Source organism: Lynx rufus, unplaced genomic scaffold (genome assembly GCF_022079265.1).
Source record: "Lynx rufus isolate CCGP_SWC_20201006 ecotype Redwood Valley unplaced genomic scaffold, mLynRuf1.p SCAF_7, whole genome shotgun sequence".
Taxonomy (NCBI): domain Eukaryota; kingdom Metazoa; phylum Chordata; class Mammalia; order Carnivora; family Felidae; genus Lynx; species Lynx rufus.
In genome coordinates, this window is record NW_025814889.1 from 29,334,619 (window position 1) to 29,361,810 (window position 27,192).

The 27,192-nt window shown below is 35.7% G+C and overlaps 1 protein-coding gene across 1 annotated transcript in view; it reads left to right on the top strand.

Annotated features, from left to right (window-relative positions):
• The window catches only part of LOC124501607 (coiled-coil domain-containing protein 7-like), a 147,328-nt gene that overhangs the window by 16,021 nt on the left and 104,115 nt on the right, over positions 1-27,192 (top strand). The window contains exons 4-5 of the mRNA XM_047065948.1: positions 24,136-24,156; positions 24,480-24,512. Coding sequence (XP_046921904.1) covers positions 24,136-24,156; positions 24,480-24,512 — 54 coding nt within the window. The remainder of the gene's footprint in view (positions 1-24,135; positions 24,157-24,479; positions 24,513-27,192) is intronic.

Genomic DNA, 27,192 nt, shown 5'->3' on the forward strand with positions numbered 1-27,192 from the left:
TATTTGGACAAGAGAAAAACCATGGACCAGGGATTGGAAAAAATGGAGATAGTTCCAATTTTTAACTGTGGGACTTTCTCCAGACTGGGGCAAGCTGCTCTGTTCACACACCTGGCGGGGGGGGGGGGGGGCAGGGGAGCCAGCCCTGGGCTCAGTAACTAGCTCAGAGGTACAGTCTGCAGTTGGAGAGTATAATCCCCTCCCTTGAGTGCTGTGGGGAGAAGAACAAGAGCCATTCCAAGGACAAGGACCCTGCTTGTGTCCGCCAGCCAGAGGCCCTTTATCAGCTAGGTGGAGTGGCTCTACCCTGGACTGGAGCACACAGTATAGGATCCCTTAAGACATGGGGGTTCAAATCTCAGCTGAGCACCTAGGAGGCACCAGAGACTGTGAATCAGGACAAACCACCTTGCTTGTGCCAGTGCAGCATTGTGAGAAGCCAGATGCCCTTTGTGGGTGGGGTGGATGGCACTTTCCCTGAACCAGGGAGTGAGGAGTGGGATCCTTTAAGACATTGAGGTTTGAATCTCATCCGATGACCTGGGAGGTGTGGGAGGCTGGAGTGAAAAAAACTGGCTTACTCGTGTCCCTGAAAGCACTGTGAAGATGGCCTAAACAAAGTGGCTTGGGACAACCCATCCAGGGAGGAGAGACTGGCATGTCACCATTTTTCTCCCCATCACCAATGATGTGGGGCTTCAGGGAAAGGACAAGGGGCCCACAGTGGAGGTGCCTACAGTGGATGTGCCTACACCAAACCACACCCCTTGGAGCCTGGTAACTATGTATCTACCAGAGCAAGATTGATACTTACCAACCAGAGAGCCCCTCCTCCTGACCAGCCCAGACACTGGTTCCAAGGCATCCAAGGCACCCAGCAGTTTTGCATTTTCTGATTTAATTCTTGGTCAGTTCTTGATACACACACACACACACACACACACACACACACACACACATATATGTGTGTGTGTGTGTATATATATTTATAAGTGTGTGTATGTATATATATATGTGTATATATATATATGTGTGTGTGTGTGTATTTTTTCCTGTTCTTTTTATTTCTCATTTCTTCCCTAGTCTGGTTATTCTGGTTGTTGGTTTGTTTAGGCAGACATATTTATTCTCTTTTGTGTCTCCTCCTTTATTTTCCTCTCTCTCTCTGGAGTAAGCCATATAGTTTCTCTGCCTGGTCAGTTTTCTTTTCTTTTTCCCTGCCCCTGTCATTTCTCTCTTTGTAAGTGATAAGGCTTCTTCCACCACCAGCTCCTCCTTTTTTTAGTTTTTTTTTCCAGGATTACTTCAATGAACAAATCAAAGCACACCTGATGGAAGGTCCAAACCACCACTATGAGTAAGGAGATAAAGCAACCAGAGTCAAAACAACAGAGAGCACATAACACACTCCAAAAACATCTCCTGAAGGGTCAGGGCCTAGACAGCATATGACCCCTTTTTAATATAGTTGCTCACAGGTGCAGGACACAAAACAAGCTATTAAAACACATAAGGGAGAAAAAATTAGCCAAAATGATGAAACAGAAGCATTATTCTCAAAAGAAATTCCAGGAAGAAATGACAGCTAAAGAATTTCTCAAAATAGATATAAACAATATATCTGATCAAGAATTTAGAATAATACTTATAAGATTAATCACTGGGCTTGAGAAAAGCATAGAAGACAGTAGAGAATCTATTGCTGCAGAGATCAAGGAACTAAAAAATAGTCATGACAAATTAAGAAATGTTGTAAATGAGGTGCAAAATAAACTAGATGCAGTGACAGGATAGAAGAGGCGAGGCAGAGGGGAGAATAAGTGAAATAGAAGATAAAATTATGGAAAATGATGAAGTTGAGAAAAAGAGAGATAAAAAAATACTGGACCATGGGGGGAGAATTAGAGAACTAAGTGATTCAATGAAATGTAATAATATCCATATCATAGGAGTTCCAGAAGAAGAAGAAGAAGAAGAGAGAGAGAAAGGGGCAGAAAGTTTACTTGAACAAATTATAGCTGAGAAGTTCCCTAATCGGGAAGGAACAGACATCCAAATCCAGGAGGCACAGAGAACTCCCTTCAGATATAACAGGACTAGGTCTTCTCCATGGCATATCATAGTGAAACTGACAAAATACAAAGATAAAGAGAGAATTCTGAAAGCATGTAGGGACAAATGGGCCTTAACCTACAAGGGTAAATACATAAGGATAGTAGCAGACCTATCCACTGAAACTTCGCAGGCCAGAAGGGAGTAGCAGGAAATATTCAATGTGTTGAATAGGAAAAGTATGCACTCAAGAATCCTTTATCCAGCAAGGCTGTCATTCAGAATAGAAGGAGAGATAATGGCTTTCCCAGACAGACAATAATTGAAGGAGTTTATCATCACTAAACCAGCCCTGCAAGAGTTCCTAGGGAGGACTCAGTGAGTGGAATGTTGTAAAGACTACAAAGGACCAGAGACATCACCACAAGCATGAAACCTAGAGATAACACAGTGGCACTAAACCCATATCTTTCAGTAATAACACTGAATGTAAATGGATTAAATGCTCTAATCAAAAGACATAGGGTATCTATGTGGCTCAGTCAGTTAAGTGTTTACTTTGGTTCTGGTCATGATCTCATGGGTTCATGAGTTTGAGCCCCACGTTGGGCTCTGTTCTGACAGCTCAGAGCCTAGAGCCTGCTTCAGATTCTGTCTCCCACTCTCTCTGTCCCTCCCCTGTTCACACATCAACACTCTGTTTCTCAAGAATAAATAAAGATTAAAAAAATTAAAAAAACAGGGTATCAGAATGGATAAAAATCCAAGATCCATCTACATGCTGTCTACAAGAGACCGATTTTAGACCTGAGGACACCTTCAGATTGAAAGCAAGGGGATGGAGAATAATCTGTCATGCTACTGGAAGTCAAAAGAAAGCTGGAGTAGCCATATTTATATCAGCCAAATTTATATCAGATTTTAAACTAAAGGTTGTAACCAGAGATGAAGAAGGGCCTTATATCATAATTACGGGGTCTATCCATCAAAAAGAGTTAACAATTATAAATGTTTATGCACCCAATTTGGAGGAACCCAAGTATATAAATCAATCACAAACAATCTTATTGATAAGAATATGGTAATTGCAGTTGACTTTAATACTCCACTTAAAGCAGTGGATCATTTAGGCAGAAAATCAATGAAGAAACAATGGCCCTGAATGATACACTGGACCAGATGGACTTGACAATATATTTAGGACTTTTCACCCAAAAGCAGCAGAATACACATTCTTCTCGAGTGCACATGGAACATTCTCCAAGATAGATCACATACTGGGTCACAAAACAAACCTCAGTAAATACAACAGAATTGAGATCATACCATGCATATTTTCAGATACAGTGCTATGAAATTTGAAAACCGGAAGAAAAGTTTGGAAAACCTCCAAATGCATGGAGGTTAAAGAACATCCTACTAAAGAATGAATGTGTCAAACAGGCAATTAAAGAAGAAATAAAAAAATATATAGAAGCAGATGAAAATGAAAATACAACAGTCCAAACCCTTTGGGATGCAACAAAGGCAGTCCTAAGAGGAAAATACATTGCAATCCAGCCTATCTCAAGAAACAAGAAAAATCCCAAATACAAAATCTGGCAGCACATCTAAAGGAACTAGAAGCAGAGCAGCAAAGAAACCCCAATGCCAGCAGAAGAAGATAAATAATAAAGATCAGAGCAGAAATACACAATATAGAATCTAAAAAAACAGTAGAACAGATTGATGAATCCAAGAGCTGTTTTTTTTTGAAAAAATAAACAAAATTGATAACCCCCTAGCCAGCTTCTCAAAAAGAAAAGAGAGAGATCCCAAACAGATAAAATCATGAATGACAAAGGACAGATGACAACCAACAACACAGAAATACAAATAATTATTGGAATACTATGAAAGATTATATACCTATAAACTGGACAACCTGGAAGAAATGGACAAATTCCTAGACCCACACACACTACCGAAACTCAAACAGGAAGACAAAATTTGAACAGACCCTTAACCAGCAAAGAAATTGAATCAGTTATCAAAAATCTCCCGACAAATAAGAGCCCTGAGCCAGATGGCTTCCCGGAATTCTACCAGACATTTAAAGCAGAGTTAATACCTTTCCTTCAAGCTGTTCCAAAAAATAGAAATGGAAGGAAAGCTTCCAGACTCATTCTATGATTACCTTGATTCCCAAACCAGAGACTCCACTAAAAGAATTACAGGCCAATATCCCTGATGAACATGGATGCAAAAATTCTCAACAAGATACTAGCAAATCGTTTTCAACAGTATATTAAAAGAATTATTCACCACAATCAAATGGGATTCATTCATTCCTGGGCTGCAGGGCTGGTTCAATATTTGCAAATCAATCAATGTGATACATCACATTAATAGAAGAAAGGATAAGAACCAAAGGATCCTATCAATAGATGCAGAAAAAACATTTGACAAAATAAAACATCCTTTCTTTATAAAAACCCTCAAAAAGTTGGGATAGAAGGAACATACCTTAACATCATAAAATTCATGTATGAAAAGCCCACAGCTAATATCATCCTCAATGGGGAAAAACTGAGAGCTTTCTCCCAGAGATCAGGAACATGACAGGGATGTCCAGTCTCACCACTGTTGTTTAACATAGTGTTGGAAGTCCTAACCTCAGCAATCAGACAACAAATTGAAATAAAAGACATCCAAATTGGCAAAAAGAAGTCAAATTTTCACTTTTGGCAGATGACATGATGCTCTACATGGGGAACGCAAAAAACTCCATGAAAAATCTGCTAGGACTCATACATGAATTCAGCAAAGTTGCAAGATATAAAATCAATGTACAGAAATAGGTTGTATTTTTATACACCAATAATGAAGCAACTGAAAGAGAAATCAAGAAATCGATCCCATTTACAATTTCACCAAGAACCATAAAATACCTAGAAATAAACCTAACCAAAGAGGTAAAAGATCTGTATGCTGAAAACTGTAGAAAACCTATGAAAGAAATTGAAGAAGACACAAAGAAATGGAAAAACATTCCATGCTCATGGATTGGAAGAACAAATATTGCTAAAATGTCAATACTACCCAAAGCAATCTACACGTTCAATGCAATCCCTATCAAAATTGCACCAGCATTCTTCTCAAAGCCAGAACCAACAATCCTAAAATTTGTATGGAACCAGAAAAGACCCCAAAAAGCCAAAGTAATGTTGAAAAAGAAAAAGTGGGAGGCATCATAATCCCAGACTTTAGTCTGTACTACAAAGCTGTAAGCATCAAGACAGCATGGTATTAGCACAAAAACAGACACATAGACCAAAGGAATAGAATAGAGAATCCAGAAATGGACCCACAAATATATGGCCAACTCATCTTTGACAAAGCAGGAAAGGGTATCCAATGGGAAAAAGACAGTTTCTCTAGCAAATGATGCTGGGAGGACTGGACAGCAACATGCAGAAGAATGAAACTAGACCACTTTCTTACACCATACACAAAAATAAACTAAAATGGATGAAAGACCTAAATGTGAGTCAGGAAATCATCCAAACCCTTGAGGAGAAAACAGGCAACAGCCTCTTTGACCTCAGCCACAGGAATTTCTTGCTTGACATGTCTCTAAAGGCAAGGGAAATAAAAGCAAAATGAGCTATTGGGACCTTATGAAGATAAAACCTTCTGCATTGTAAAGGAAACAATCAACAAAACTAAAAGGCAACCAACGGAATGGGAGAAGATATTTGCAAATGACACATCGAATAAAGGGTTAGTATCTATAATCTATAAAGAACTTACCAACCCAACACCTGAAAAACAAATAATCCAGTGAATATATGGGCAGAAGACATGAATAGACACTTTTCCAAAGAAGACATCCAGATGGCCAACAGACACATGAAAAGATGCTCAACATCATTCATCATCAGGGAAATACAAATCAAAATCACATTGAGATACAATCTCACACCGGTCAGAGTGGCTAAAATTAGCAACTCAGGAAACAACACATACTGGTGAGGATGTGGAGAAATGGGAACTCTCTTGCAATGTTGGTGGGAATACAAACTGGTGCAGCCGCTCTGGAAAATAGTGTGGAGGTTCCTCAAAAAAATTAAAAATAGAACTACCCTACAACCCAGCAATCCACTACTAGGAATTTATCCAGAGGATACAGGAGTGCTGATGCATAGGGGCACATGTACCCCAATGTTTAAAGCAGCATTTTCAACAATAGCCAAATTATGGAAACTGATGAATTGATAAAGAAGATGTGGTTTATATGTAAAATGAAATACTACTTTGCAATGAGAAATAATGAAATCCTGACACTTGCAGCAATGTGGATGGAACTGGAGGGTATTATGCTAAGTGAATTAAGCCAGTCAGACAAAGACAGATACCGTATATTTTCACTCATATGTAGAACTTGAGAAACTTAACAGAAGACCATGGGAAAAAGGGAAGGGGAAAAATAGTTTCAAACAGAGAGGAAGGCAAACCATAAGAGACTCTTAAATACAGAGAACAAACCACATTGATGGAGGGGCAGGGGAGGGGAGAAAATGGGTGTTGGGCATTAAGGAGGGCACTTGTTGGGATGAGCACTGGGTGAATCCAATAATTTATTACGCCCTTTTGATGAATTGACCATTTGTTATTATGAAATAGTAGTTCATATGTCTGTGGTAATATTTCTCATCCTGTAGTCTGCTTTGTCTGATATTGATATAGCTACTCTAGTTTTCTTATGATTAGTGTTGTCATAGTATCTCTTCTACTTAACCTATTTATATCTTTCTATTTGAAATGTGTTTCATATAGACAAACCTTTTTTTTTTTTTAATTTTCAGTCTGGTGATAACTGCCTTTAGTTGGAGTGTTTTGAATGTATGCATTTAGTATAATAATTAACAAGTTTGGGTATAAGATTGCCATTTTTGGGGGGATCTGTTCCCACATCTTGCCCTGACTTAATTTACTTGAATCATTTCTTAGTATATCATTTTGTCTCCACTACTGGTTTATTATCTATAATCTCATTTTATCAAACAAATTTTTAAATTAATATGTTAGAAATAAACAGTAGAAAGTTTGTCTTTTTTTTTTTTTTTTTTTTTTTGCCAGGTAGTTTTGTGTAACGTGTAACATGAAAATTGCAATTACTATAATGGAATAAAAAATGTGATTTCTTTTTATATACTTAAATCTCATATTCTAAAATGTTAAATTTCTTTTTATGACATTCTAATTTTAAATAGTCCTTAAATACCAAGAATATACAAATATATCTCCCAACTTAAAAGAATAAAAAGTTATGTCTAAATTATTTTTAATTAGTTCAGATTCATTATACTTTAACAACCACAATGGAAAATAGTATGGAGTTTCCTCAAAAAGTTAGAAATACCATTTGATCCAATAATTCTACTACAGAATATTTATTCTGTGTTTATTCAATATTCTACTAAAGAAAATGAAAATACTAAGTTGAAAATATATCTGCAACCGTATGTTTATTGCAGCATTATTTACAATCACCAAGATATCAAAGCAGTCCCAAGTGTCCATCAATAGATGAATTGGTAAAGATGATGTAGTATGTACACAGTGGAATATTACTTAGCCATAAAAAAGAGTGAGATCTTGCCATTTTTTGGCAATACAGATAGACCTAGAAGATACTGTGTTAAGTAAAATAAGTCATACAGAGAAAGACAAATGTCATATGATTTCACTATATGTGGAATCTGAAAAACCAAATAAAGAAACAGCAGAATCGGATCTATAAATACGGAGAACAAACTGATTGCCAGAGGGGAGGAGGTAGAGGATGGGCAAGATGGGTGAAAGGGAGTAGGAGATATAGGCTTCTAATTATGGAATCAATAAAATCATGGGAATTAAAGGTAGAACATAGGGAATATAATCAGTGGTATTGTAATAGTATTGCATGGTGATAGATGGTAGCTACATTTGTGTAGCATAACTTACAGAGTTGTTGAATCACTATGTATACCTGATACTAATATAACATTGTGTGTCAAATATACTCAAATTAAAAAGAAAGTAACTATGTAATTAAATATAAAATACAAAAAATAACACATTTTTGGTTTTTGAATCCTCTTTTTTCATATAATATAAAAGACAAAAAACACAAATCATTTATAAATCTATGTTAATGAGCACACAATGTGTAAAAGCCTACTTCATGACAATAAAAGGGGAGGGTGAAGCTGTATAGGAACAGAGACGTATAATTTTAAATTTAAGTTAGCACTAATTCACACTATACAAGTTTATGATATTCATTGTAACCCTAAGGTAACTACTAATAAATAATTTTAAAATATACAAAAAAGGCAAATGAGAAAGGAACCAAAACAGTATATTACAAAAAAACTAAACAAAAGGAATAGAGGAACTGAGTTTCTTAAAAAGTTTGATATATAGAAAAATAGCAAACCGACAGAAATAAATCCTTCTGGGTAGGTAGTTACATTAAATATAGATTAAATTCTGCATTCAAAAATCAGATTGGCATTTCTATTTTTAACTTGTTTCAGGAGTCTCTATACTGTTTTCCACAATAGTTTCGCCAACTTACAATACCACCAACAGTGCACAAGAGTTTTCTTTTCTTCATATCCTTTCCAACATTCGTTATTTCTTTCTCTTTTTTATACTAGTCATTCTGACATCTGTGAAGTTATTGTTGTGGTTTTGATTTGCATTTCCCTGATGATTAGTGATATTGAGCATCTTTTCATGTGTCTATTGGCTATCTGTATGTCGTCTTTGGAAAAATGTCTATTCAGTCTGCCCATTTTTTAAATTGGATTGTGTTTTTCTCCTCCTCCTCTTCTTCCTCTACTTCCTCCTCCTCCTCCTTTACTTCCTACTCCTTCTCCTTCTTTTTCTCCTCTTTCTCCTCCCCTCCTCCTCCCCCTTCACAGCTTCTCCTCCTCTTCCTTCTTCTTTTTGGTTTTGAGTTGTATAAATTCTTTGTATATTTTGGATATTAACCCCTTATCAGATATATCATTTGCAAATGTATTCTCCCATTCAGTAGATTCTCTGTTTGTTTTTAGATAGTTCATTTGCTGTGAAAAAGCTTTTTATTTGGTTGTGATCTTAATAGTTTATTTTTGCTTTCATTTCCCTTTCCTTAGCAGACCTAGCTAGAAAAATGTTGCTATCATTGGTGTCAAAAAAATAAAAAAAAATTACTGTCTGCATTCTCTTCTAGGATTTTTATGGTTTCAGGTCTCACATTTAGGTCTTTAATTCATTTTATCTTATTTGCATGTATTATGTAATAAATCGATCCAGTTTCATTCATCCATTCATTTGTTTTAATTTACATCCAAGTTAGTTAGCATATAGTACAATAGTGACTTCAGGAATGGAATCCATTGATTCATCCCCTACATATAACACCTAGTGCTCATCCCAACAGGTGTCCTCCTTAATGCCCCTTCCCCATTTAGCCCATCCCCCTACACACAACCCATCCGGCAGCTCTCAGTTTGTTCTCTAAATTAAGAGCATCTTATGTTTTGTCTCCCTCCCTGCTTTTATATTATTTTTGCTTCCATTCCCTTATGTTCATCTGTTTTGTATCTTAAAAAAATTTTTTTTCTTTTCAACGTTTATTTATTTTTGGGACAGAGAGAGACAGAGCATGAACGGGGGAGGAGCAGAGAGAGAGGGAGACACAGAATCGGAAACAGGCTCCAGGCTCTGAGCCATCAGCCCAGACAGAGCCTGACGCGGGGCTCGAACTCCCAGACCACGAGATCGTGACTTGGCTGAAGTCGGACGCTTAACCGACTGCGCCACCCAGGCGCCCCTGTTTTGTATCTTAAATTCCACATATGAGTGAAGTCATATGATATTTGTCTTTCTCTGACTAATTTTGCTTAGCATAATATACTCTAGCTTCATCCACATTGTTGCAAATGGCAAGATTTCATTCTTTTTGATTGCCAATAATACTGCCATTGTGTGTATGTGTGTGTGTGTCTAAATCTCTTTCATACATATATGTATGTATGTATACACACACACACATACACACCACACCTTCTTTATCCTTTATCCCTTCATCCGTCAATTGACATTTGGGCTCTTTCCATATACTTTGGCTATTGTCAATAGCACTTCTATAAACACTGGGGTCCATGTGCCCCTTTGAAACAACATACCTGTATCCTTTGGATAAATACCTAGTAGTGCAATTGCTGTGTTGTAGGGTAGTTCTATTTCTAGTTTTCTGAGGAACCTCCATACTGTTCTCCAGAGTGACTGCACCAGTTTGCATCCCCACCAGCAGTGAAAAAGGGTTCCTCTTTCTCTGCAACCTTGCCAACATCTGTTGTTGCCTGAGTTGTTAATGTTAGCCATTCTGACAGGTATGAGGTGGTATCTCATTGTGGTTTTGATTTGTATTTCCCTGATAATGAGTGACATTGAGAATTTTTTCATATGTCTGTTGGCCATCTGGATGTCTTCTTTGGAAAGTGTCTATTCATGTCTTTTAGCTTTTTCTTCACTGGATTATTTGTTTTCTGGCTGTTAAGTTTGATAAGTTCTTTATAGATTTTGGATACCAGCCCTTTATCTGATAAGTCTTTGCAAATATCTTCTCTCATTTCATCAGTTGCCTTTTAGTTTTTCTGATTGTTTCCTTCTCCATGCAGAAGATTTTTATTTTGATGAGGTCCCAATTATTCATTTTTGCTTTTGTTTCCCTTGCTTCTAGAGACATGTTGAGTAAGAAGTTGCTGTGGCTGAAGTCAAAGAAGTTTTTGCCTGCTTTATCCTCTAGGATTTTGATGGCTTCCTGACTTATGTTTAGGTCTTTCATCCATTTTGAGTTTATTTTTGTGTATGGTGTAAGAAAGTAGTCTAGGTTCAATCTTCTGCATGTAGCTGTCCAGTTTTCCCAACACCATTTGCTGGAGAGACTGTCTTTATTCCATTGGATATTCTTTCCTGCCTTATCACAAATTAGTCGGCCATACATTTGTGCGTCCATTTCTGGGTTCTCTATTCTATTCCTTTGGTCTATGTGTCTGTTTTTGTGCCAATATCATCCTGTCTTGATTCTTACAGCTTTGTAGTACAGACTAAAGTCTGGGATTGTGATGCCTTCCACTTTGGTTTTCTTTTTCAACATTACTTTGGCTTTTTGGGGTCTTTTTTAGTTTCATACAAATTTTAGCATTGTTCATTCTAGCTTTGAGAAGAATGCTGGTGCAATTTTGATAGGGATTGCATTGAACGTGTAGATTGCTTTGGGTAGTATTGACATTTTAGCAATATTTTAATGACAGCCTAGCTGGATACAGAATTCTTGGCTGTATATTTTTCCAGTTCAGCATGTTGAATATATCCTGCCACGCCTTTCTGGCCTGCCAAGTTTCTGTGGATGGGTCTGTTATGAACCTGGTCTGTCTTCCCTTATAGGTTAAGTACCTTTTTTCCAGTGCTGCTTTCACAAATCTTTCCTTTTCTATGTTTTTGTGAATTTGATTATGATATGCCTTGTTTATGGTCAGTTTCTGTTGAAGCACAGGAGTTCTCTGTGCTTCTTGGTTTTGATGTCTGTGTCCTTCCCTAGGTTAGTTAGAAATGGTTTCCACTGTGATTTGCTCACATAGACCATGTACCCCTTTTTCTCTCTCTGTATCTTCTGGGACTCCTATGATTTGGATGTTATTCCTTTTTAATGAGTCACTGGGTTCTCTAATTCTTTTTTTTTTTTTAATTTTTTTTTTCAACGTTTATTTATTTTTTGGGACAGAGAGAGACAGAGCATGAATGGGGGAGGGGCAGAGAGAGAGAGAGACACAGAATCGGAAACAGGCTCCAGGCTCTGAGCCATCAGCCCAGAGCCTGACGCGGGGCTCGAACTCACGGACCGCAAGATCGTGACCTGGCTGAAGTCGGACGCTTAACCGACTGCGCCACCCAGGCGCCCCTGGGTTCTCTAATTCTTATGCCGTGCTGTTTTGCCTTAGTTTTCCTCTTTTTTTCTGCTTCATTATTCTCCATAATTTCACCTTCTATATTGGTGATTCATGGCTCTGCTTCATCCATCCTTGCTGCCATAACATCCATTCAAGATTGCATCTCAGTTTTACCATTTTTAATTTCGTCCTGACTAGATTTTACCCCTTTTCCTCTGCAGAAAGGGATTCTATGCTTTTTCAACCCCAGCTAGTATTCTTATTATTGTGATTCTAAATTCTAGTTCAGACATCTTCCTTATATCTGTGTTGATTAAGTCCCTGGCTGTCCTTTCTTCCTGTTCTTTCTTTTGGGATGAATTCCTTCATTTGGTCATTTTTGGAGGAAGAAAAAGAATTAATAAAATAAAAAAATTAAAATTAAAAAATTAAAAACAACATAAAAAGTTAAATAAAGGAAGCTAGATCCTAGTGTGTTTTCATCTGGTTATTGAAAGAAGCTTGATAGAATAGAGGAAAAAGGGAAAGAAAGAAAAGTAAGGATATGCTTAAAAATTTTGAAAAAGTATATAATAAAATAGAATAAAATGAAATGAAGAAAGTAAAATAGAATAAAACATTTCCAAAAATAAAAAAATATAGTAAAAATTAAAAAAATTAAAAAAACAGAAAATAAAAATAAATTTTTTCTTTTTCTGTATCCAAGAATAAGAAAAGAAAAATAAATGAAACGAAAAAAAAAAAAAAAAAGAAAACAGAATAAAGAAGTAATGAATAGATGGAGCAGCAAACAGAATGAAATCCCAATAAAATTACATCCAGTTTCCCCTAGAAGTCTAACTATGAAGCACTTTATAGTTCGTACACTAAGCAGGCAGACAGACTTGTGCTCTAGGGTCTGAGCTTGGCTGGCACAGTTGGATGAGGCTTGGTGTAATGGCTCTGTTCTCCCACTATGTGGCTCTGCTTAGGTGACTGGGGTGTGGCATGCATGCATGGGAGAGGTTTAATTGATGTCACCCAGCTTCCCAGTCTCTGATGTCAGAACTCTGTGTTCTCAACAACCAGTCATCAAGTACCCCTCCTTTGTCTCCAGCTTCCATCCACTTCCTATTTCTACACTGTACATATCCAAACTGTCAGCCTGCCAGGTGGCACCTTCCTCATGAATTATATCTCATATGGGGCTGTGTTTCCATACCTCTCACTTCTGAGAGCCCTGCAGCATCCACTCTGACCCTCTAGGGGACGCCCTTGCTGGACAATGGCTGGCTGCCGGCTTGCCCCTGGGAACTTTTGTGTGGTCGTGCTTTTGCAGTGGTTCAGAGATTGTGGATGGTGCCTACTTGCCCCAGAAAAAGTTCCTGTGATTGCATGGCAGCAGAGGTTCAGAGATTATGGCAAACACAACACACAGCCAGTGCCAGGTTTCATCTGAAGCACCCTGGTGTCTTTGTTCCAATACCAGCAAACATGGCTGTTCTCTGGGGTCCGCTGGGACCTTTGCCTGTAGGGAGGCTCTGTGGCTTCTACCAAATTCCCTCCTGGCAGGGGAACCACTTCTTCCCATGTGGGCTGTAGACCCCTCGGACCTCACTGTCTGCTCCTGAGGATTCACCCTTCCCACCAGAGCTCCATCAGGTATTGAGCTGTGGAGTTTTTTCCAGACTCTGTGCTCCTCTGTTTATAGAGTGCTAATGGTATTGAAACTGTCTCCTTTTTCCTTTCTCCCTTTCTTGTTCGGTCACTTGTGGGTATTTCCACTCTTTCTCTTTCTCTGCAGCTACTTTTGGGGGAGTGCTTTTCCTGCACTCTCCCCCCTTTTCTGTTTCCTCTATCTGCAAAAACAGCTCCCTATCCTCTGTGGCTCTTCTCTCTCCCAGTTCACCTCTCTGCTGTGTACCTATTGAATTCTGTGGCTCAAGTTATGCAGATTGTTGTGTTAATCCTCAGATCAATTTTCTAGCTGTGCAAAATTCAGTTTCATTCTTTTGCATATAGCTCTCTAGTCTTCCTAGCACCATTTATTGAAGAGAGTGTCTTTCCCTATTGTATATTCTTGCCTTCTTTGTTGTGGATTATTTGACCATATAAGCAGGGTTTATTTGTGGATTTTTTATTTCGTTCCATTGATCTATGAGTCTGTTTTTGTGCCAGTATCATACTGTTTTCATTACTACAGCTCTGTAGTGTATCTTTTTTTTTTTGTTTTTTTTTTAGAGAGACAGAGAGAATGCAAGCAGTGAGAAGGGCATGGTGGGGGCGGGGGGGGGGGGAAGAGAGAGAGAGAGAGAGAGAGAGAGAATCTCAAGCAGGTTCCATGCTCAGCATGGATTCTGATGGGGGACTCGATCCCACAACACTGAGATCATCACTGAGCAGAAATTAAGAGTTTGAGCAGAAATTAAGTTAGATGGTCAACCAACTGAGCTACCCAGCTGCCCCACTTTGTAGTGTATCATGAAATCTGGACTTCTGATACCTCCAGCTTTGTTTTTCTTTTTCAAGATTGCATTGGCTATTTGCAGTCTTTGTGGTTCTATATAAATTTTGGGATTACTTATTCTAGTTTTGTGAAAATGCTAGTATGTTAGTATTTTGATAGGGATTGCGTTGACTCTTCAGATTGCTTTGGGTAGTATGGACATTTTAAGAATATTAAATCTTTCAATCCATTAGCATGGAATATCTTTACATTTGTTTGTGTCATCTTCCATTTCTTTCATAAGTGTTTTATAGTTTTCATAGTACATGTCTTTCACCACCTTTGTTAAATTTATTCCTAGGTATTTAGTTTTTGTTTTGGTATAATTGTAAGTTCTCTTAACTTCTCCTTCTGCTAATTTCTATAAGTTTATAGAAATGAAACAGATTTCTGAGTATTATTTTTATACACTACAATGTTACTGAATTAATTTCTTATTTCTAATAGTTCTAATAGTTTAGAGTTTTCTGTGTGTATTATTATGCCATATGAAAATAATGACAGTTTAACTTCTTCCTTACCAAAATGGATGCCTTGCATTTTTTTTTCTTGCCTGATTGCTATAGCTAACACTTCTTTCTATGTTGAATAATAGTGGTGAGAGTAGACATCCTGTTTTGTTCCTGACCTTAAGGGAAAAGCTCCAAATTTTTCCTCATTGAGTATGATGTTAGCCATTTAAAAAAATTTTAATATCTATTTATTTTGAGAGTGGGGAGGGACAGAGAGGAGAGAGAGAATCCCAAACAGGCTCCATGACTGATGCGGGGCTCAATCTCACAAACTGTGAGGTCATGATCTGAGCCAAAATCAAGAGTTGGTTGCTTAACTGACTGAGCCACTCAGGTTCCCCGGCCCTGTTTTTTTTTCCCTTTTCTTTTTCCTTTTTTTTTTTAACTATATGGCCTTTGTTATGTTGATGTATGTTTCTTCTAAACCCACTTTATTGAGAGTTTATTATCAATGGCTGTTGATTTTTGTCAGATGCTTTTCCTGCACCTATTGGGATGATCATATGGATTTTAATCCTTCTCTTTTGTTGATATGAAATTTCACATTGATTTGCAAATATTGAACCATTCTTGCACCCCCAGAATAAATTCCTCTTGATCACAGTGAATGATCCTTTTAATGTATTGTTGAATGTGGTTTGCCTGTATTTTGCTGAGGATTTTTCCATCTATGTTCATCAGAGATATTGACCTATAGTTTTTTTATTTGTGGTATCCTTGTCTGATTTTGATATTAGAATAATGTTGGCCTTATAAAGTGAATTTGGGAACTTTCCTCTTTTTTTCTATTTTTTGAAATAGTATGAGAATAAGTACTATTCTTTAAGTGCTTGGCAGAATTCACCTATGAATCTGTCTAGTCCTGGACTTTTATTTTTTTGGCAAGTTTTTGATTACTGATTCAATTTCATTACTAGTATACTAGTAATTGGCCTTCAGATTTTTCTATCTTCCTGATTCAATTTCTAAGAATTTATTTATTTCTTTTAGGTTGTCCAATTTGCTGATGTATAATTTTTCATCGTTTTCTCTTATATTGCATTGTATTTCTGTGGTGTAAGCTGTTTATTCTCTTTTGTTTCTGATTTTATTTGAGTTTTTCTTTTCTTTTTTTTTTTTTTCCTTGATGAGTCTGGCTAAGGGCTTATCAATTTTGTTTATCTTTTTAACAAACCGGCTCTTGGTTTCATTCATTGATCTTTTCCTTTTTAAGAAGTCTTATGTTATTTATTTGTACTCTGATCTTATTATTTTCTTACTTTTAATCTCTTTGGGCTTTGTTTGTTCTTTTCCTAGCTCATTTTAATGTAAGGTTAGATTGCTTTTGAGCTTTTTCTTGTTTCTTGAGGTAGGCCTGTGTTGCTAACTATCTCCCTCTTAATACTGATTTTGCTGTGTCCCAAAGATTTTGGGCTATTGTGTTTTCATTTGTCTCCATATATTTCTACATTTTTCTTTGATTTCTTCATTGACTCATTGGTTGTTTAGTAGCCTGTTTAGCCTTTACATGTTTGTGTTCTTTTCATTGTCTTATGATTGATTTCTAGTTTCATACCACTGTGGTTGAAAAAGATGCATGGTATGATTTCAGTATTTTAAAATTTATTCAGACTTGTTTTGTGTCATATGTTAATATGATGTCTTCTGGAGAATGTTCCATGTGCACTTGAGAAGAATATGTATTTTGTTATTTTGGATGGAATGTTCTTTATATATGTGTTATGTCCAACTAGTCTAATGTGTCATTCAGAGATTCTGTTTCCTTATTGATTTTCTACCTGAATGATCTATCCATTGATGTAAGGAGATGTTAAAGTCTCCTCCTATTAATGTATTATAACCAGTTTCTCCCTTTATGTCTGTCAATATTTGCTTTACATATTTAGGTGCTCTAATTTGGGTGCATTCATATTTATAATTGTTATATTCTCTTGTTTGATTGTTCTCTTTATTTTATTATTATGTAATGCCCTTTTTGTATTTTATTAGTCTTTGTTTAAAACTATTTTACCTGATGTAAATATTACTTCTTTTTTTGCTTCCATTTGCATGGTTAATATTTTTCCATCACTTCACTTTTAGTCTGCATGTGTCTTTGGGTCTGAGTTGAGTCTTTTATAGGCAACATGTAGATGGTTCTTATATATTTTTTAATCCATTATGCCACCCTATGTCTTTGGTTGAAGAATTAGGCCATTTATATTTATTTTATTTTATTTTATTTTATTTTATTTTATTTTATTTTATTTTCAATATATGAAATTTATTGTCAAATTGGTTTCCATACAACACCCAGTGCTCATCCCAAAAGGTGCCCTCCTCAATACCCATCACCCACCCTCCCCTCCCTCCCACCCCCCCATCAACCCTCAGTTTGTTCTCAGTTTTTAACAGTCTCTTATGCTTTGGCTCTCCCACTCTAACCTCTTTTTTTTTTTTCTTCCCCTCCCCCATGGGTTTCTGTTAAGCTTCTCAAGATCCACATAAGAGTGAAACCATATGGTATCTGTCTTTCTCTGTATGGCTTATTTCACTTAGCATAACACTCTCCAGTTCCATCCACGTTGCTACAAAAGGCCATATTTCATTCTTTGTCATTGCCACGTAGTATTCCATTGTGCATATAAACCACAATTTCTTTATCCATTCATCAGTTGATGGACATTTAGGCTCTTTCCACAATTTGGCTATTGTTGAGAGTGCTGCTATAAACATTGGGGTACAAGTTAGGCCATTTATATTTAAAGTAATTATTGATAGGTATGTACTTATTGTCATTTAATTAATTAATTAATTAAATTTATTTATTTAATTTTTAAAATTTATTTAATTTTTTTGTAGTTCTCTGCTTCGTTCTTTCTTCTCTTTCTTTCTTTGTGATTTATGAGTTTCTCTAGTGTTATATTTGGTTTCTTTCTCTTTTTTTTTTCTGTGTCTTTTATAGATTTTGGGTTTGTGGTTAGCATGAAGTTCATATATAACATCTTAAGTACATAACAGTCTGTATTAAGTGGCTAGTCATTTAAGTCAAACACATTCTAAAAAACTTTTTTGTTCTTTTTTACTCCCTCCTTTGCAGTTTATGTATATGATGTCATATTTTAAATTTTTTATCCATAATTTTCTTACACTTAATTATGGCATTATCTTTTCTTAAGTTCTCCTTCATTTTTGAAGTATAATCTTGCCAGGTATATAACACTTGGCATATAGTCTTCTTTTCTTAATTGCATTTAAAATATGCCATCACGCTACCTTCTGATGTCCATAGTTTCTGAGAAGAAAACAGTTGTTAATCTTATTAAAGATCTCTTGGTCATTTTACTTCATATAAATCCCTACTTACATGTCAAATTTGGGGAGATTTGTTCTTAGGGATTTCTGCTCTGGGAATTTATGATTCTCAGTATCACCTGTCTGTCTCTTCCATTTTTGGTGCTGTGATTTGCTCTGTGATTTGCTCAATTTTGTGATGGACATAAGATGAATTGTTGATTTTCAGTTCATTCAGCTTTTATTGTTAGGACAGAGTGATTGATCTGACTCCTTGCAATCCAGATTGGAAATCAGAAATTTTAACTATTTATTTGAGGAGTGCCTGGGTGGATCAGTTGGTTGAGTGTCCAACTCACCTCAGGTCATGATTGCAGGGTCATGTCAAGCTCCTCTGCCCCTCTCTCCTGCTCGTTCTCTCTCTCTCTCCCTCTAAAATAAACAAAACAATAAAAATAAACTATCTTGAAGATCTGTATTCTTTGATATATTTCATCTCTCAAGTTTCTGTGCCTTTAGCTTGTGGTCAGGTAGTATATTTGACAAAGATTTTCTTACATGCCTTGAGCCACAAAAAATAAAAGGAGAAAAACATTTTTCCTGTTCCTTTAAGATTAGATCTGTGTTGGGACACTCCTTCAAAACTTAGCTAAGCTGTTTACAAATCTTGAGTTAGCCTTCATTTTTTGTTTGCGTTGAGCTAAAGATAAGCCGGAGGTGAAAGTTTAGTGTCACTCAGATATTTTGTGAGCATGAATCCTGGCCAGTGTAAGTATGTGGCTCACTAGATTCCTCTTATGTATGGGATCTTTTCAAAATCCTTATTTTCCAAAGTTACTGTTGCTATAGCTTTTTCTTCTAGGCTTTTGACATGTATATTATTTGCCACAACTGCAATCTTTTTCTAGAGGGAGCAGTGGCTTGTTCATTTTCCTTTCAGTGTTTTTGAGTAATTCCCTCCACTCAGCTGTTTGTTTGTTTTTTGCCATGAGAGAGTTCTGAGCTAGATGAAACAAAGGCAAAAGCTGCAAGTCCTTCAGAGAACCCTCAGAAAGGTCAAAACAGACAAACACAGTTCCTTGGCAATAGATCTTTGTTTCCTCTAGAACCACATACCCAAATCAGAAATGGAGGTTGTCAACTTTATGACTACCATTGTACTAGGGGAGGGCAAGACTATTGAAATGTCACAAAGTTCTCCTACAGTGTTTAAGTCACATTTTTATTTATTCAGCATTACTTGGTTCCTGTAAAGCCTTGACTATTTCAGAGTTCTGAAAACTTGGTCATGACAGTTTTTGCTCATGTTTTCATGTTTCCATGTAGGATAGGCCCTTTGAGTTCCCTATTCCACCATTTTTGCTGTCATCACTCTCTAAATACCCAAAATAGGTCTTATTTGATGCAAATTTACAACTGATTCTGGATTTTATATAGAAGTTCAATGGATCAAGAATAGACAAATGAGGTCTGAGGAAAAAGAACAAAATGAGACAATTTTCCCTAGCAGATATCAAAACTTGTTATAAAGCTATATTTATTATAATTGTGTACTTTTGGTGCAAGACTAGATAGACCAATGGAATTGAATAAAAACTCAGAAATAGATCCTTTCATATATGGAATATGTTACTAATGACCTCTAGTACAGTACATAATCCCCCCTTATCTGTGGATTTGTGGAGGATATGTTCTCAGATCCCCAGTGGGATGCCTACATGGATAGTACACACACACACACACACACACACACACACACACACATACACATATACATACATCCACACATACATGCTGTGTGTTATGCTATACATGCATACCTATGATAAAGTTAAATTTATAAATTAGGAACAGTAAGAGAGTAACAACAACTATTAATAAATTAGGGCACATAACAATAACAATTATGTGAATGAGGTCTCTAAAAATATCTTATTATACTGTACTTAACCCTTTCTCTTATAATTGAGATAATAAAATATCTACTTAATGAGATGCAGCGAGGTGAATGATATAGGCATTATGACATACTGTAAGACTACTGTTGACTTTATGATGATATGTCAGAAGCAGGGATATCTGCTTCTGGACAGTAGTTGACCAAAGGTAACTGAAACTGGAAAGTGAAACTGTGGGCAAGGAGAGGATTACTGTATAATAAATGGCTCTGGGATAACGAAAAGACAAAAGTTGATCCCTACTTTATAGTATATATAAAAAAAACATTTTGTGATGAATTAAAGACCTAAATGTAGAAGAAAAAACCAAAAATATTTAGAAACAATATTTAGAGACTGTCTTTATGACCTAGAGAAATGAATAATTACAAGATTAAATATGTCATAAAAGGAAAGTTGGATAAATCCAACTATATTAAAATTAAAACCTCTATTGTATAAAGATTCATAAAGAGATGTACAAGAGAAGGTTCAAATAGGGGAAAGTGCTTAGATAACATATAAGTGACAAGGGATTATCCAGAATATATAAATAACATTTATTTATAATAAGTATAAGATAAATCAATAGAAAATGCTCAAGGGAAATAAAAAGGCATTTCACACAGAGGGATATACAAAGAGCCTATAAATATATCAAAATATATTCTACCCTTTTAGAAAATTTTAGCAACTAGGGAATGTTGTTTTGGTATGTTAATGTCATAGGAAAAAATAAAATGTTTGTTGGCTTTTAAAGTTTTATAAAACCCTTCCATTGAGTGTAGATTTTTTTCTAGTGCTTTCCTATATTGCTCTACCTTTTCCCAAATAGTCCTCTTGTTAATACTTATATTAATTTTTCTCCCCTTCATTTATACTTCAGTTTGACTTCTGCCCCCAAAGTCCCTTGAACTAGTCCTGTAATGATAGTAATGACTGCTTCCCCCTAACTCCATGGTGTTAAATTCATTGTTCATGACTCTTGACAACTCCGCAAATATAACTCTGTTGAACATTTTGTTCTTCTTGAAATGTTCTTCTCTTGGTTTCAGTGACACACTATGCCTATCTGAATGTTAGTTACAGCTTATTATTTCACTTAAAAATATTGTGCCATCTTTTCATTAGGAAGCTTTTTATTACAGTGGCATTGAGAGACAGCCCCATTAATAGTTTTTTGAGTAGGGTATTTACTCTGATGGCTAACAGACACATGAAAAGGTACTCACTATCAGTCATCATCAGAGAAATATGAATCAAAACTACGAGATACACCTATCAGAATGGCTAAAATTTAATAACACAGGAAACAACAGACGTTGGCAAAGATGCAGAGAAAGGAAAACCCTCCTACACTGTTGGTGGGAATGCAAACTGATGTAGCCACTCTGGAAACAGTATAGAGGTCCCTCAAAAAGTTAAACATAGAACTACCCCAAGATCTAGTGATTGAACTACTAGGTATTCACCCAAAGACTATGAAAATACTAATTCAATGGGATACATGCACCCTGATATTTATGTTATAGCAGCAATATATCAATACTAGCCAAATTATGGAAAGAGCCCAAGTGTCCATTAACTGATGAATGGATAAAGAATTTGTGGTACACACACACACACACACACACACACACATACACACACACACAATGGGATATTAGCCATCAAAAAAATGAAATCTTGCCATTGGCAATGACATGGATGGAGCTAGAGACTATTATGCTAAACGAAATGTCAGAGAAAGGCGAATGCCATATGATTTCAGTCATGTGGAATTTCAGAAACAAAACAGATGAACATAGGGGGGAGAAAGAGGCAAACCATAAAACAGAGTCAATTATAATTTTTTTAAGTTTATTAATTTTAAGAGAAAGAGAGAAAGAGTGAGAGTGAGCATGGGTAGAGAGAGAGGGAGAATGAGAATCCCAGGCAGGATCTATGCTGCCAGTGCAGAGCCTGACACTGGGCTCAGTCTCATGAGCTGTGTGATCATGACCTAAGCCAAAATCAAAGGTTGTTCTCTTTAACCAACTGAGCCAACCAGGCATCCCAGACTCCTAACTATTGAGAGCAAACTGAGGGTTGCTGGAGAGGACGTGGGTGCGGTGATGATGGGTTAAATGGATGATGGGTATTAAGGAGGACACTTGTGATGAGCACTGAGTGTTACATGTAAGTGATGAATCACTAAATCTACTCCTGAAACTAATATTGCACTATATGTTAACTAACTGGAATTTAAATAAAAACTTGAAACAAACAAAAGAGTAAGGTATATACTGATTACCTTGCCTATAGTTTTTTCTTACATTTACTTTTCTAAGAATAAATTTTGTTGTTGTTTGTTAGGTTAGAATGTGTGGTGAAATCGTTTGGGAGCCTTTGAATTTCTGAAAACAGTTTCATTTTGGCTTCACATTTAAATGATAAATAAAATTAGAATATAAGTTTAATATTTTTCCTGGGAACTTTATATACATTCCTCTACATTTTCATAGAATTTTCATTTTCTGTTTAGTGTTTGTGTAAAATTGATTTTCCTCACTTCTGGTCCGTTTTCATTCTCCACTTTTATCAGTAGTGTTCTAGGTTCAGCATTACTAGAACTGAAGATGTAGGTTTCCTCAGTAGTTGAGAAAGCCTTTGTTCTCTGGGCTTTTAGTGGTTTAAATAATTGTTGAACTCTGGCTATAATGAATGAGTGAATTGATATATGATGGTTTCCTATCATCTTCTGAGATAGGAAAGGAGGTTTTGAGAACCTTGGAATCTCTTGATAGTGGAAAGAATGAGTTTATTCCAAGGTAGTGTGCCTCAGTGAACATTAGTTTCTAAATCCTTATGCAACTAAAAATATTTCTCTTCAGACATGGATATTTATTTACTGTGGTATTTTTTGTTGAGGATCTCAGTCCTTTTTGCTTAGATTTTTGATTTCTTATTATTTAGCACAGTGATTCTCAAACTTTAGCATGCAATGGAATCAATTGGAGGGCCAGTTAAAACACAAATTGCTGGCCCTACTCCCAGACTTTTTGATTCAGTTGGCTGGGATGCGGCCTAAGAATTTACATTACTAACAAATATGATTGTTTAGGTGATGCTGATGCTCTTGGTTTGGGGACTACACTTTTTGAACTATTGATTTAGTGTTAGTATGGCAAAAAAAATGTTTAGACTAGTCTGATTTTTCACTTAAGTAACTTTTTTTTCCTGTCCTAATGAATGTAGTAATTTTTTTTTTAACAATGTAATTCAGAACTTTTATCTGGATGTGATAGAATGGGCTTTTGTGTGTGTTTCAAATATAATCATTTAAACATATTTTCTAAGTGGTAAATATTGGTATTTAGGATTGTGTGATTCATTTTGGATATTCAGTTTCTGTCACAGTTTCCCAAACCAGTTGTATGCATTTCCTATTAAAAATATCAAGTAGTAGTATAATATTTTGTATCTCAATTTTTAGGCCCTTCAACAGAGCAAGTTTTACTGAAGACAATGTTCTTATGATAATGCTTTTCATTATTATACTCTATGCTTTATGAAAAAAATACTCTATGCTTTATGAAAAAAATCTCTTCCAAGAGGAATCTTAATTTTATTCCTTATTTATATTAACTAATATATGAAATAAAAAATGTACATTATTTTTGGGTATCATACTATATATCTGTAATGGTGGACAGTTTTCTAGAACTGAGTTGTCTATGCATGATGTACTAAAAACTATATCTGTAATTATAAAAATGTTATCTTGGATTGTAGATTTATAGTTTTATTTTAATAATTTGTATATTTTTCTTATTGAAAATTATAGAGAATTAAATAATTTATCATATCATAACATAGTGAATAATTTTATATTTAAATGTTTTAATTAAAACTTTATTTTCCAGATTTTGGAATCTCTTTTTAAGGTATGTTCAATATATTACAGTTTAAGCCTACTGAAATTATAATACAGAAATACACACTAATGAAGAAGAGGTTTCTATGAGGAAGTAAAAAGAACTCCCAAACTTGCAACTATATAAATTTTAAAATGTTATATTCCAGTTGTATGTTGCATTAGCCCCATTCTGAACCCTAGGATAAATGATGTTTGGTTCATGACTAATATTTGATAGATGAAGTACACACACACACACACACACACACACATACACACATACCTGTACCCACCCACATGTTTGAATAACTTGTCAATAAGTATTTCTTTCTTTCTTTCTTTTTTTTTAAGTGGTTTCAGCTACAGGTCAATCAGATGGAGGAGGTAAGTATAACATTTCTTAATTGTGAATTAAATTGATATTTTGTCTCATTTGAAAATCAATTTGAAATTAGTTAAGATTTTTTGAATAACTATTGTTTATAATCTTTTGACTTAGGTAGAGAAGGAACTAAAGGTTAGAATAAAATGTTTCTCCTTGATTACACACTACATTCCTGCATGTATCTGAGATGCTCTGAGTTTGACACATTCTTTCTCTTAAAAATAAATAATGGAAATTTAATTATCATTCTTTCCTAATTTATGTAAAAAAGTAAGTGACAAGGAAAAACTTATATCAGCTTAAACCTTTCTCCTGTATTTAAAAAACATGTATGATATTATAATATGCTTACTTATAAAATTTTATATTGGTTTTATTTAAATTTAATGTTATTTTCATGATTTTTTTTATACTTTAGATTTTCAGATGTTTTATGACCATTTTGAAAACTATCAGTCTCTAACCTTAAGGGTTTTTAATTCCATTTTGGGAAAAATTTTATGCTGTTTTTTTTTTAAGTTTATTTATTTATTTTGAAAGAGAGAGTGGGAGCATGAGTGGAGGAGAGGAAGAGAGAGAGAGAGAGGAAGAGAGAGAATCCCAAGCAGGCTCCACACTGTCAGTGCAGAGCCAGACGTGGGGCTTCAACCCACGAACTGTCAGATCATGACTTGAGCTGAAGTTGGATGCTTAACCGATTGAGCCACTCAGGCACCCCCAGGCAACTCATTCTTGAACTAAAAATTTCTGACTTCTCAATTATTGCTTTAAATACTATTCTGGCCATTCTTTGACTTCATCAAGACTACTGGTTCATTCATTCCTTTACCTTCCTGCAGTATTTTTTACTTATTTTTCTTTTTAGCTTAGACAGTAGGTACTTAATCACAGTGAATTTCTTAACTTCCTAATATTGTTTACCTCTTTCTCTTTTCATTGCATTTATCTAACAAAACTTAAACTTGAATAAATGCAAATATTTACTTTTTGGGCCTTTAGCTTAGTTGTAAAACAATGATGAAGAAAGTGACATGATTATTCAGACATAATTATTTTGAATATTGCCTGGCAATTCTATTGCATTTCTGAAATGAATTTCAATCCTTTTCAGCCATCATCTCAAACCTATATTCCCTCAGTCCCATTTTCATTTACACTCTCAACGAGTCACTTGAAATGCCTGATATATAAGCCACCGGTTAGAACTCCTAAATTACCAAACAGTTTATTTAAATCCATGCTCATTCACTCCTCCTTTCTTCTTATTAAACAAATATTGTTCCTCTTCTTACATAAGACTCATTCTTTTACTTGTTTTGGATCTTATCTTAAGAAATTGATTAATCATTCTCACGTATTAAACTTTTCCTAACCAATTGTGTTCTTCCTTTCAGGTTTTAAATATACTCATGTCTCTCTAATTTGATGCCACATTCCCTCCAATTACTGGCCTATTTCTTTTTTGCCCTTCATAACCAATCTTTAAAAAAAATTGTATGCAAATTTACTCATAAGGGAAATAGTTATTACATTACTGTTGGGTGACTCAGTTGGTTAAGCATCTGACTTTGGCTGGGGTCATGATCTCATGGTTCATGGGTTTGAGCCCCACATTGGGCTCTGTGCTGACAGCTCAGAGCCTGGAGCCTGCTTTGGGTTCTGTGTCTACCTCTCTCTGCCCCTTCCCTGCTCACGCTCTGTCTCTCTCTCTCTCTCTCTCTCTCAAGAATAAATAAACATTAAAAAAATTATTGTTTTTTTTTAAATAAAGGCAAAATCAAAGATTTATAAAAGAGAGGAGAGAAAAAGCCTTGAAGATAGTTGAGGAACAATAAAACTAGTTGAGTCTTTTATAAAAAAATTATTAGCTGATAAATTGGCATCTAGTGAAGAGGTTAATCTGGATGTTCTCTCCTTGAAAGAGCCAACTAGGGCTATCAAAAATAATTGGAGTGGGGCGCCTGGGTGGCGCAGTCGGTTAAGCGGCCGACTTCAGCCAGGTCACGATCTCGCGGTCTGTGAGTTTGAGCCCCACGTCAGGCTCTGGGCTGATGGCTCAGAGCCTGGAGCCTGTTTCCGATTCTGTGTCTCCCTCTCTCTCTGCCCCTCCCCCGTTCATGCTCTGTCTCTCTCTGTCCCAAAAAAAAAATAAATAAATAAACGTTGAAAAAAAATTAAAAAACAAAACAAAAATAATTGGAGTTTTTGTGGATTTTCTATAAAAACTTAACAGTTTAGCTGAGGGCCATACTTTGAAACTTCAGAGCTCATTTTTTTGGCATCAATTTATTATATATACTCTTTTCTTCCAAAGCATTTCTCAGCCTACCCTGATTAGATTCTCTCTCCATAATAAAGAAAACATTCTGTTTGGTTCTACGAAACTTTTATATTGTCAAATTCAATAGGAATTTTCTTTACCTTAGCTATACTTGACATTGTCAATCATTTCGTCATTTTTAAAACACTATTTCTTTGACTTTTGTGAATTACGCTTTCTTGGCTACTGTTTTACCTCTTTAGCTGTTTCCTTTTTAGAACCACCTTTATTTTATAATCAATAAATATTTGAGCGCCTTGAGATTTCATTCTATATCCTCCTTTTTTTTTCTTTACTTTAAACTTACCCCGTAGGCAACCACAACCGGTTTTTCAATTTAAGTGTTACATTTATACTGG